We start from the raw sequence: 12,638 nt of genomic DNA on the forward strand, positions 1-12,638 counted from the left end.
ACATTATTCATTTCTCCCTCTCATCTTTCCTTTCTTCCCCCTCTCCCCCACCCCTCTCACCTCTTGTTTATTGATTCTCTAGATTAAGAATTCCTTGGGTGGAGGATTGTAACACACAAGCATCAAATTATTTTGGGGTGTGCTTATTTGCCTTTCCCTTGCATCTATTTGGCCTGCGTCTGTAGACAATTATGCCTACCCAGCCCCAGACTCAGGTGCTAATAATGAAGGACAAATAGAATCGTATGTGTAAACTTCTCCCACTGATGAAAATTTATATTAACTTTCTACCACAGTAAACAGAGCTGCATAGCTACACCGTCCCGGGAGGATTGACGAGATGAATTTGCTCGCTCCTACCCCAGGAAGAAAGCTTGTGTAGGGGAAAGGTGGCGGCGGTGGCGGTGGTGGTGGTGGTGAGGGGGGGGCTCGGGGGATGGAGTGGGGGGGGTTGTAGAGCACCATTGTGTAACCTCACACTTATTTTTCCACTAACAAAGACAAAACGTGGGTCTGGTTTGCCCATCACAGATAAAGTGTTTATGTCTGAGAGTTGAAGAGTGCATATGCGCCAATATGTATGTGTCTGCTGAGACGCTGGGAGGCCGCGCCAGCAATAACAGAGAGCACGGCCTGCTGTCGTTCACTGCAACACCCCTCCTCCCGCTGCTGCTGCTTTCACCATGGATATTCTGTGCAAATACTATGATATATACGTCCTGGCAGGGGGGAATAATGTTTTTTTTTTTTAAGCTTTAAGCTGCATTTGAACTGAAAATCACCAAAACGAAGAACTCAAAACCGTCCTATCTGCTGCAATAAAAGATGTCAAAATAAATTATAAAACTATTAGAATTTCCATAATATTTCCATATTTGCAACTAGCTCTGTTCTTCAGACATGCTTCTGCCCATTGTCTCAAAGCTCTCTTCCATGCTTCATCACCTACAAGACTCAATTTACCCCCACGATGTAGCTACATACTTCCATTGCTCTCTGTCGCTGCTGGTGGCTTCGGCAGAATCTTTACTTTGACCTGTGCTGTACCGCTCCATTTAGATAAGATGACAGCAGGACAATTCAGCGAGGGTCTTTATCTACTGCTACTCCAAGGGAAGTCCTTTAGAGGCTGACAACTGCAAACCTCCACAATACACTATCACAAAGAACCAGAGAGGAAGAAAAATAGGGAAAGACAGAGAGGCAAGAGGAGAAGGTATTTGTGTGGGTGGAACAAGAGAGGTGTGTGTGTTTGTTGGAGATAAAGTGCGCGCATGAGGTCAAGCCTTTGCAGAAGCGAGGCTGGTATGTTTTTTTTTTTATTTTTCCCACGTAACATTCCTCGTCTCTCCTGAAGCGCCCGGTTTCTTCTTCAGGTGATTATGACCTCCTCTATTTTTCACAGTTCCAGGCAAGTGGAGGTCACGCAGCTGGATGAATACCTGATGTCAAATGTTGCATTCAGGCCAACTATAGTTCATTTGAAAAAAAGTGCTGAGCCCAGTGGAAAAAAAACAGGAACTATGGAAACAACTGCATGGACGTTTTTAAGTAGTACTCTGATTATCCAAAACATTGGATACGTCGCATATACGCTGCCTCCGGCAGCAATTCACAGAGCAAACAAGGTATTTCTTAGTCAGTCTAACTGGAACTCATAAACTCATAAAAGGAAGTTGCCCGTCTTTGATGACACGGCTTCACTAGAAATTCCCTCTTCAAATAAAAATAAAATGTCCAGAGGTGACTAACAATCTGATTTTGCCACCACACAACAAGAAGGCAGTTCGGAGCAAAGTAAACATACGAGTAGAGGCTGCAGAAAGCTGAACGTTTTCACATATGGACCCTGTAAACAACACATAAATGCTGGGGCCATACTGGTAAATAAAAGGTTGGGTAAACCCTGGCTCATCTCAGCTGCTACATCCTGAGCAGGTAAACTGCATTTAAGTGCATTTACCTTCCATTAAACCTCTGATGAAGACGCGGAGCTCGTATAACCCCCTACGCAAAACAATCATTGGTGAAAAGACGAAAGCTTCTTCGTGACATTTATATTTGAGCCAAACCGAAACGGACTGAGAACAGTCTGTCTGTGGATGTTCATTGATGCAAGCAACCCAAGCCTGCATGTTGCTTGAGTGCAGCCCATCCTGGGAGGCTCTGCTATTGCAGGTCAATAGTATGTGTCTGTCTCATCCTGCAGTGATCAGGTTAAGTGTTGAGTCTAAGTGTTACCCTCTTCTGGGGTCGATGAGAGAGCACCCTGACCTTAGCTGGAAATGAACTCACCCTCATTTGTACAAACAACAAAATTAGAAGTTTTCAGTTTTTACCAAGCGTAGAAAACTCTGCAGCAAACTCAGCAAATCAGACTTTTAACAGCCGTTACGTAGCGATGATCACTCTCCGCTGAGGGGGATGCACCCAAAGATTAACCAAATAAATAGCCATTGCACCCCTACTCCTCTCACAGTCTCTTTCCTTATGTCACACTTCCTTTTCTTTCTCCCTTTCATGCCTCCACTCTGCATTGTACCTCGGTGGCCGTCTTGTGAATATTCCAATTACAGAAATGTGTGTTTGACCTTTAAGTGAGCAGCAGAAGATATAGTTATCTTCCTTCCACTCTGACACCCAGCGTCTATCAATCAGCAGTCTACCCCCCCCCCCCCCCCACCACCACCCTCAGCAGAAGAGGCTACTATACTGAGCCAGGACTGGTGAAGTATGTTTGTGTGTGCATGCATGCGTGTGAAAAGAAAGTGATAGAAAAAGGGAGCGATCATGGGCACAGAGTGTGACTGGGGGAAAGGTAGACAAAAGAGAGTCAAAAAAAAAAAAATGTAAAAATGCATAAGCATAAATGTATACCACACACATACACAAGAGAGATGTTAAACACTTTTTTTTCTTTAATCTGCCACCAGCCTGACCGAGTCCCCCTTCCATAAACAAAGACTTTTCCAACAGCATCCTATATCACGCTTCTGAGAACAAGCAAGCGTGAGCAGAATCATACTCCTCTGGTTTCATTCTTGCGCCCGCCCTTTTCCAAAAGGCTAATCTACATCTTTCATTGAATCAAGAATGGAAATTCACAAGAAATGCTTCTTTTTCAATTTCATGCTGAAGTAGCTCAAGTTAGTGGATGTAATTTCTCCTAACAAGAAAATTTATCACTCTGACGCACACTTAGTCCGGCTGTGTGAGAAAAGGGCCTCCCTTCTGCATTTATTTTTTTTTTATTCGTGGGCTTTGATAAATGTGCCAAAAGCATGATCACTCCCTTCACGGCACTCCATACAAGGACAGAACAATTACAGAGGTTATTAAAAAATAAAACCTATGGTTGAAATTTGTATGAAAGATAAATGACACATAACTTAGGACTGCGATAAAGGCATTACAGAATGAAGTAAGTACTGTGCCAAGAGGCAGATGGGGATAACTCCAGAGAACTTCAGAGTCTAAATTGTGTGACGGCAGTGAGAGAAAAGAAACTACCAAACAGTTTCCAGTGATTTTGGGAGAAATTCTCTCTTTACGCATTTAAAGCCTTTCAGTCGTTAAGACGTGTCTCCTGGCTATGACAGAAATTCTGGGGAAGACTAACGACGGAAAAGGGAGAAAAAAAAAAGAAAAGAAAAACTTCCAACAAATCCATTTGAAGTTTTGTGTAAATTAGGATTATCAGGTTCACGGTGAATTGGATGATGAAGTCCAAACAGGTGAAAAGGAATGCACGAAGAAGAAGAAAAATAGTATCACAGAAACAATACCACGCATGGCCAAGCCACCAGGCTAATGTATATTTATCATGTAAACTTCTGATAAATGCATATGCAGAAACAATCAAATCTCCTGGTTTCCATTGGAAGATTTTGCTCTACGGACTCAAGCGTGAAACCAATATCAGCTTAGTGTCTACTCAAGCTTGAAGTGCTGCGCCTCGCCCACAAAGCATGTTCTGCATATGCTCATGGGCGTCATTTTTATCAGGGTGGAACAAGCAGCTTTCCAGTGCTATCACTGATCAATTCGCGCGAGTTAAGTCCCCAGTGTGGGTAAATAAGCAGTGGTTAGGCCTTGATGAGGAATGGCAGGCTGTTTGAGCGGCAACATAGGCTGGAGAGAGGCGGGCCTGTCTATCTCTGCTGCCAAGGATTCCTAGTGTGACTTCCATCATTAACCTCAGGCTAGAGTACATCTTATTCCCTGTATCAGCCCAAAACAAATGTTCAGTTTACCCTCCCAGTGGACTCAATTGTAAGTGGATTTTCTTCCACAGATCACCTCTCCATGCTTCATATATGTCTGTTTACTAGATTTGCTGGCATTCAAAATACGGCGAATAATGTTGTTTGGCATGGGTATGAAGTTGTGAATGATGCAGTTCACTTCTGCTTTCAAAGTGAAGACCTGACCTTGGCTGATACACTTTAAAACCCTCAGCTTCGGCTTTAAAGCCTGCAGTGAAGAGAGCCAAAGCCAGCGCTAAGTGACATGTCAGTCAGTTTGTCTGTTTGGAGCCTTCAATTCCCCACGGCCTGAGCTTATTTACTGCATTTGTATGAAAAGCTGGGAAGAGAAGAGAGGGGCTGAGAGCCCGGCTGGCTCTCTTACATATGTATACGGTGTTTGGAGGCAATGCGTAAAGAGCATCCCTCCTTTGCAGGCTGGTAGTGTTACAACTACAAACAACTTGGGAGAAGGATAGAGCCATTTATATATTCAAAAATGGGTCAGGGATGAAGGTAATCGGAGCAGCAGAGAGTGTTAACAAGTGAAACACAAAAAGAAAAAAAAACAAAACTGTGATGATACCTGGAATCTGTTAGCAGAGAGCCTTAGAGGAAGAAGGCACCGGTGACATTAAAGATGCTGCCGCTTCTTGCTAGTCATCTTCTTAACCAGATTTGAAGTCATTTTAATATTAGTTGGAGAAGGGGAGGGGGGGGGTACACACAACAAACCGTTGGGCATGCGTTTCAGAGTCTGATTTGTTACTATTCATGACTAAAGCAGAGAGGAACTGTAATACTAGACATGCTTGTTAAATTCACAACACTCCAAAGCTGCCTTCTAGCAAATCCTGTCTTTTGGTTGTCAGCTTAAGACACCCCGGCATATGCATATGTAGGATTTTTAAGCTCTGTTAAATGGATAGCGATGTCGTGGCCTATCAAATGACTGTAAGCCACTTGCCTTTTTTTGGGGGGGGAAGGGAACCATTTGCAGAAAAAAGAAAAAAAAGCAGCCAGCAAAGCGTTACCTTCTGCGCGTTGGAAAGCGGACCCCTCGAACACACTCTGGCGTTAACTCCACATTAGAAGAAAACAGAGGCTTTTGCATGTATGTATTCAGGCGGTGTGTGACAGCAACAACCCACCCCAACGTATTAATGGCTGGTACTCTGTTTAAGCCAACAAAAGGGGGAGTGGCAACAAACAATGACAGAATGCCTGTTTTCGATTGTGAGGCCGCAAAAGATGATACGCCATTCAACACCAAGCCAGTTTGCAAATAAATTATTGTGGAGGGTATTGAGCTGGAGCAATTGCTCTGTCCCTTCAGAGCAGTGTGCGTATGTACGTGTGTGCACGCGTGGCTGTCTGCGTGTTTGTGTGAGTGGACTTATAGATCCAGTGCCATTTATTTCCCAGAGCTGGACCGGGGCAGTTAGGGAGGCGTAAAAGGAAATGAGTTGTGAAGTGGCCATTGATCCTGGCCTGCACTAGGTTAGCTGGAGACTACGGGACTGCTGGCCACAGTGTGTGCTACTGAATGGCTGCCTCTTATTTACACAGAGGCGGTTATGGTTAACCCTGGCCAGGTCATTTATCACTGGGTTACTGCACTACAAAGGAAAACAGAAGAAGACAGAAATGTGTCAGGTTAAACGTATAAAGCCTAATCTAAATTAAAGGACATTAACTGGATTCAGTTTAATACATGTATCCCATTAAAATACAAGTGGCTTCTATTCTATCTACTTTTAATTTCATTCATCAGACACACAATCCTGCACAGTGTGATCTCCACCTGAGTCACCTTTGACTTGTTCACAACAGCGTCTAACTATTCGAGGAGGAAAAGACAATAAATGTTTATTTCCAGCAGATTTCACTCTCTCATCCCCTCTTCTCACACTTCCTCCATCCCTGGCTCTGCCCCGCACATACTGTCCCTTTCTCCTCGTCTCTCTTTCAAGCCGTGCAGCTTGACATTTCGCCGCGCTCTCAAGGGACGCCTGCGCGAAATGGAGTTACTGGGAGAGCGCCACTGTAAATTCCAGAAGGCCACATGTAATGTGTCTTAAACATAGATGGACAGCCCAGGTTTGAGGGCGCTGAAGAATAAGAAGAGAGGGGGGTAAACGCAGAAAAGGGGAGAGCAGGAGGAAGAGGTGGTGTGGTGTCTAGATAGATAATAGAATAATACTGTGTTTTGTCTGGGGAAGGGTGAGCAAACAGTAGCTATGCTGTCATTCACATCCTATATCTTTAGTGTCATCGCAAAGGGGGAAACTATAGGCCTATATGTCACAGGCCTGTATGTTCTACTCTGTTGGGACTGTCTGCTGATAGCCAGGCTTGAAATAAAAAGAAGGATGGCTTTCATTGTAAATAAGTCAAGGATTGCCAGAGAAGAGCTGTCTTTTCACTGAAAGGGGAAATAATTTTACAAAGACATACAGTTGGCGCTGCTTTCCTGACGCTCCTCCTGCTTTTACAGAAAAACCTTATCTTGGCATAGACGATGACGGTTAACAAAGAGCTCCTTTATGAAATCGTTCATATTTCAGCGGAGGTCTTTCTCCTGTCCTGAGAGGTGATTGATGCATCAGGCCAGGGCCAGTGTCTTATTTACACAGTTGAGTGGGGCAATCTCAGGCCTGAAAGATAAACCTAATGAGCTTCTTTGTGTAAGGGTGCAAATGAGAGACACCATCCTCCCTCCCACCTTCCCTGTTCCATCCAAAGGGACAGTCTGGGTGATTAGGCCTTTAAATTATGCTCAAGGGCAAAGCCTAGATTTGCATCTTAGGTGTGCGTGTGTGTGTGTGTCTTCTCAAATACGGTATGAAGAGACAGCCAAAGAGGCAGGTGAAGGGCAGAGAGAGAAAGATGCTTGAGGCTTGTTTGTGGGAAGAGACGCCGGGTGAAAACTCCATGGCAGTATTTTAGAGAGAGTATTTACCAAGTGCACACTGAACAACAAACTTGCGTTGTTATAAGAGCGAGATGAGCTCATGCGTCTGTCAAATGAGCGCGCACACACACAAACACACACACACACGCTGTCATTTTGTCCTTTGTCTGTGGGGTAACTTTCTCCCTAATGACTTTCATTTTGGGGAGAATTTCATTTGCCCCTAAACCCTAAATACTACCCATCACTTGCTGTCAGATTTCTCATCCCGTCTATTTCCTCCAGCTAAACAGCTAGGAAGGCAGGTTAATTGCTGTCACTCTCAAGTTGGACCATTGCCTAGCTCTCGTGTAGCGGCGCAGCGGAGGGGTGGGGTGTGGAGTGTAAGCCTAGAAGTAAGATGGCACCTTGGCGCACTTATCGTAATTTATGTCAAAATGCTGCAGTCATTTAAATGGGGTTGGATAGTTTGCATTTTGCTGCATCATGCACCTCAGGAAAACACTCAAATGAAGAACAGTTTACCAACATGTACACATCTGCCTTTTGGCTCTTGTATGCTGCAGCTTCTCGAGTAAATAAATGTTTGTCCCATAAGCAAGCAAAGAAAACATGCAAAAGTTTAAGAAAAACAGCAGCAACAACCTAAGTTTGTGAATATCAGGCATATGTCCATACGCTGAATTAAACAAGTGAGTCCTTTAGATGAGTAATAGGTTGTAGAGGCTAACGGTAGCTGTAGGTCTTTGGTTAAAGAGCCAGGGCCTCCATCTTGCTCTGAATATCAATACACTTCCTACAGTAGTGAGCCCATTTAGAGGGGGCCAGTGGTCCAGAGTATTGGCTCATCAATCCCACTGATAACCTTGGCAGGATTAAGTCTACAGACCACCCTAATCAAGTAAGAGACTCATTATGGGACATTATGGTATAGATCCAAAGATCAATACATGACTTCCATGTACATACAGAGCAGCATATAGCATTAAAACATAATACCGACTATGACCAATGGCTAATCGATTGGTACCATGAGCTCAGCACTTTTTTTTTTTTTCAGTTTTGCTTTTAAACCACGGGGCTTTTATCGTGATCGTTTTGCATAGTAATTAGGGCTGTGTAACATTCATCATTTGCCCTGATACATATCTGCAGCTGGCAAATTGCAATCAGATACAGTGGATATCTAATCTGTGATCTCAAATCAAATTAGGTCTATTTAGACAACCTTGGGAATGGGGTGATGAAACCCTGACAGGAATTAGGGGCTGGAAATTTAATTGCGACAATGGTTATTATTCAGATATGTGGATAGCGGAGTGTGTAGAATTTGTGTTGTCAAAAGTGGAAAAGCGGCACTATCAATACGTGAATATGGAAAAATAACGTATCTTAAGTCTTGATCCGTGTTCCATGAGCCTTTGGCCGAATCTAAGGTGACGAGACCTTAAGATGCTGCTTTTCTAATTATAGCTGCAGGTGGTATTTTGGAGCTGCTGGGTAATGGCAGAACCCATAGGGACGGTGGAGAATTCATCAGTGCTTATTATTAATCATCCCCCCAGCAGTGTGATGAGAGACCGGAGCTTCTATACCCACCGGACCACTCAATGTCATTCCAAATATGGGTGGAAAATTACGCCCAACAGCCTTCCTTCAAAATGGACTTGGAGCAAACGTGGACAGAATTTTATTTTTTTTTTTAAAGTGCAAGCATTGATATATGTCCAGAAAATGTCCATGCTTCACACACACCTGCCAACATCGCAATCACCACTCTCTGTTAAGAAATATGTTAGTAAAAAAAAAAAAACTTCAACCCTCTTCCTTGAACTGTGCTTCCTCTCCGAAGAGACGCAGTGTGAGCGCGCCACAGGAAGTGTGTGTGAAGTTAACAGCACAGGGGCCCTGTTTTAAAAAGCCTCTAGAGACCTGTTAGCTGGACTGCTCATTTCAATGTGTCTGTCTCAGGGTTGGGAGAAGGCTTGGGCTGGCCTCTTTTACAAGGCGCACGCTGTCATACACCACCCAGCAAAACTCCCTCCAACCCCACCCACCCACCCACCACCACGGCTCTCATCCATACATCCATCTCAGAGACTTAACTCGACACTTTAAGCTTACGTCGCCTTTTTCCTCACTTTGTGCTAGTGTATATTTTTATTTAAGTTTTTTGAAAAGTGTTTAAAATTCAACGTAACTCAATTACCTTAAAACTATTTCATTAACACACCTATACACAGTGCAGGATATTGCTTTAAATAAATAAATGAAATAGCGATTTATGAAAAGGAATTCTTTCTCTAATCCTTTTCAAGACACTGGTTTTGTGACTCCTTCCTAGTTCAATTTGCAGTGGAGTTCTTTGCTACAACAATTTAACACCATCTTTTTTTTTATCCTGCTCTCTATCTCCTCTTATTTTACCCTCTATCTGCTGAGAGCATCGGCGCAGATAGAAGCCAGTTCTCTACCCAACACCTTCAAATGTAAAAGAGCGATGACTGAGAGAGGGAGAGAATTGACCCCAATCAGATGTGTGCGTGTAGAAAGAGCAGCAGAGGGGTGATAAATCGGGGGTGAGGCCACGGTGCTGTGGTGCGGCCGCAGCCACCAGCAGGACCACTGCTGTGGATGGAGGATGGGTGGGTAGTGGAGTGAGGGACGGGGGTTGGAGGGGGGGGGGGGGGGGGGGGGGGGGCCCTCCAGGACATGCTTCATTTTGCTACACTGAACACACAGAAAACATGTCTGCATCTATACTTGTGCCCTGGCCAAACTGACCACAGGGCTTCAGCTGCCTCCAAAAAACACACGCAAACACACACACACTCGCATACGCCTGCATGAAAATTCCAATCGAGGCAAAAAGGACAGCGTTGCAAACCAGAGGCGTCGTCCCCCTTTACCCCGAAGCATGGCCCTCTGACCTGATCTCCCACTGCTCTTTTGGCAAACTGTCAAAGCCATCATTCACCGTGAAAAGACACGAGAGACACTTGACTCCTTTACTCTGCTGGTGACTGACTTTCACAACTCCTGCCCCCACTACCACCCTTTCTCTTTCTCTGTCACACTTATTGCATTCGCCTTTCTTTAAAAACAACAACAACTTAAAAAAAAACAGAGCATCAAATATTTGTGTAAAATCCAAAAAATGTGACTTCAAATGAAGAAAAGGGAAGCGAGGCTGTCCTGGTCAAATGTTTCTGTAGCGCTGGTGGAGCGTCTGCGTGTGTGTGAGCCTCCAACTGGTGCCGAGTTAGGAGGCCCTCTGGTGGATACAGCTGTGCCATGACACACACACACACCCATGCAAAGACACACACATCGCCCCAACAGCTCCGCACGGTGCTCCAGCACACGCTCTTTCCCTCTCTCCCTCCGTCACGCGCACTCTCTCGCGCGCAAACGCGCGGCCTCACACGGCACCACGCGTGTAGAAATTTAAACACAACAAAAAAAGAAACTTGTAAAATCCATAAACAGACACAGCAAAACTCTTTCACCCTCGTCTGTGTGTGCTCGCAGCAAAACGACAGCACAACAAACTGATGGGGGAAATTTACCAACAACACAAACATCCCATTGCATAAACAATGTGTTTTTTTTTTCCCCTCCCCTGCTCACTAAAAAGCACACAAAACAATATAATGCTGCCTCCTGCCTATGCAGAACACCCCAGCGCTGGCTGAGAAGAGAGCACAGCAGAGCAGAGAGGGAGAGAGCGAGGGGAGAACAGAGTGGGAGAGAGAGAGAGCGGCAGAGAGACGAGACGGGGGAGAAACACAACTTACCTGCTGTTGTTGCAGATGCAGCAGCTCGACTGTGCTTACTTCGCTGCTTGTGTCACCAGCGCTTGATCTCCCATCTCTACTGCCAGCCTCTAATTGGCTGCTGCTTAGGGTGCTCATTCCATTTTGACTCATTGAACTGTTGCTTATTGTCTCTGTGGCCGACTCCTGCATCATCATGATTTAAAACCTAGAAGTGATTAAGAGGCACCGGTTAGGGCTCTTCTTGTTACAATTCCCCCCTTTTTCCCTCCTATTTTTCTCCTTTTTTTTTTTCTTTTTTTTTTACGCTTCCATTATCAAGCCCTCAGTCCCCCTCTGCAAATTAAAGCATTTAAAGAAGAGGGAGGGGGGATAAAGGCGAAGGGGGGATGCAGGAGGAGCAATTATGCATTCATTGTGTAAATGAAGCAATACAAAGAGATGCATGTCCTGGTGCTTTCTGAAATGGAAAGGGTATCTAAATGTGGTTTATATCCACTAGAATTTGGGCATGAATCAAAGCACCTGGATTTTAAAAACTATTTAAAAAAAAAATATATATATATATATGATTATCCTTACTAACAAATTATTGTAAACAAATGTAGGAAATCAATGAAAAATAATGCTGGAACAAATCACGAGCATATATCTCCATATATCAGGACAGCCAGGCACCACAGACACAGAGAAACAGAAGCATGGGCACTTAAAATATTTGCCGTCTTGAAGCTGTCAGACTTTCTTTTTTTTTTGTCCTCTCCCTGAAATCTGAATGAAGTTGCCTAATGACGCAAAGCTAATCATGCAAAATTAAAATTTGGTGGTGGCAGCAGGGTGGAGGTGGAGGCACCAAATCACATGGTGCAAGGCTGGTGATGAATACTGTAATGGGTTTGTCATCCTAAATAAAATCTGCCTCGCAGGCTTCCATAGAGAAAGGACGCACATATGTCATTTATTGGCTTCTTTTTTTTTTTCCCCCCTCGCTCTTCTTTAATCAAATCTTATATATTCATTTATTTTGCGACATTTAAACAAGATTTGCGCTCGTTGAGAAGCAATTAAGCTGTAGTCAAACTTTTTGGCAGCAGGTTTTATAAAGCTAAATCAGAACAACTGTAAATAAAATAAAGAAAATTAATTCCATCAGTATCTATTAGGAAAATTGGCGAGAGACGGAGGGAAAAAATAGGAAGAAAGGGAAGAAATTCTATCAGGAATATCACTAATGATTGTGCTAAAAACAGCATAAATTATGCATATTACCTCCTCTCTTTCCAGTAATAAATGTTTTATCATTATCCCCTGCATTTAATGCTCTGTACCTTCGCCTCACCGACATCAGTCGACATTATCACCATGAATAAAAGACACGGATGGAAACTGGAAATTCCACAATGGTGGATTCTGCTCTGTCTTTATTTGAAAAATATTTCTTTTTAAAATTTAAAAATAAAAAAAAAAATCACAATATTTCAGACGGAAAAAAAAATTCCCCTATTGCTAATTTATGGAGGATTCGCATCTAAACATTTTTCTATGTGCAAAAGTACACAATCTATATTCATTCAACAGCAGAGAATGATGATTTTGACGGTGTGCAATTGCGCACAGCTCACACGGTGTGTATTCTTTGGCCTGTAAATACCATTTTAATAGAAGTGTGTACATGTCCTTCATTGTGTGTTTGTGTGTGAGTGT

At 43.6% G+C, this 12,638-nt stretch overlaps 1 protein-coding gene across 5 annotated transcripts in view; it reads right to left on the minus strand.

The window, feature by feature from the left end:
- The window catches only part of foxp2 (forkhead box P2), a 98,337-nt gene that overhangs the window by 47,607 nt on the left and 38,092 nt on the right, over positions 1-12,638 (minus strand). For 3 of the 5 annotated variants that reach the window (XM_047575311.1, XM_047575308.1, XM_047575310.1), the window contains one exon: positions 10,956-11,142. The exons of the other annotated variants lie outside the window; for them this stretch is intronic. In XM_047575311.1, the coding sequence (XP_047431267.1) occupies positions 10,956-11,132 (177 nt within the window). In that variant the 5' untranslated portion in view covers positions 11,133-11,142. The remainder of the gene's footprint in view (positions 1-10,955; positions 11,143-12,638) is intronic. 5 annotated transcript variants of the gene reach the window in all.

Source organism: Mugil cephalus, chromosome 22 (assembly GCF_022458985.1).
Source record: "Mugil cephalus isolate CIBA_MC_2020 chromosome 22, CIBA_Mcephalus_1.1, whole genome shotgun sequence".
Classification (NCBI taxonomy): Eukaryota; Metazoa; Chordata; class Actinopteri; order Mugiliformes; family Mugilidae; genus Mugil; species Mugil cephalus.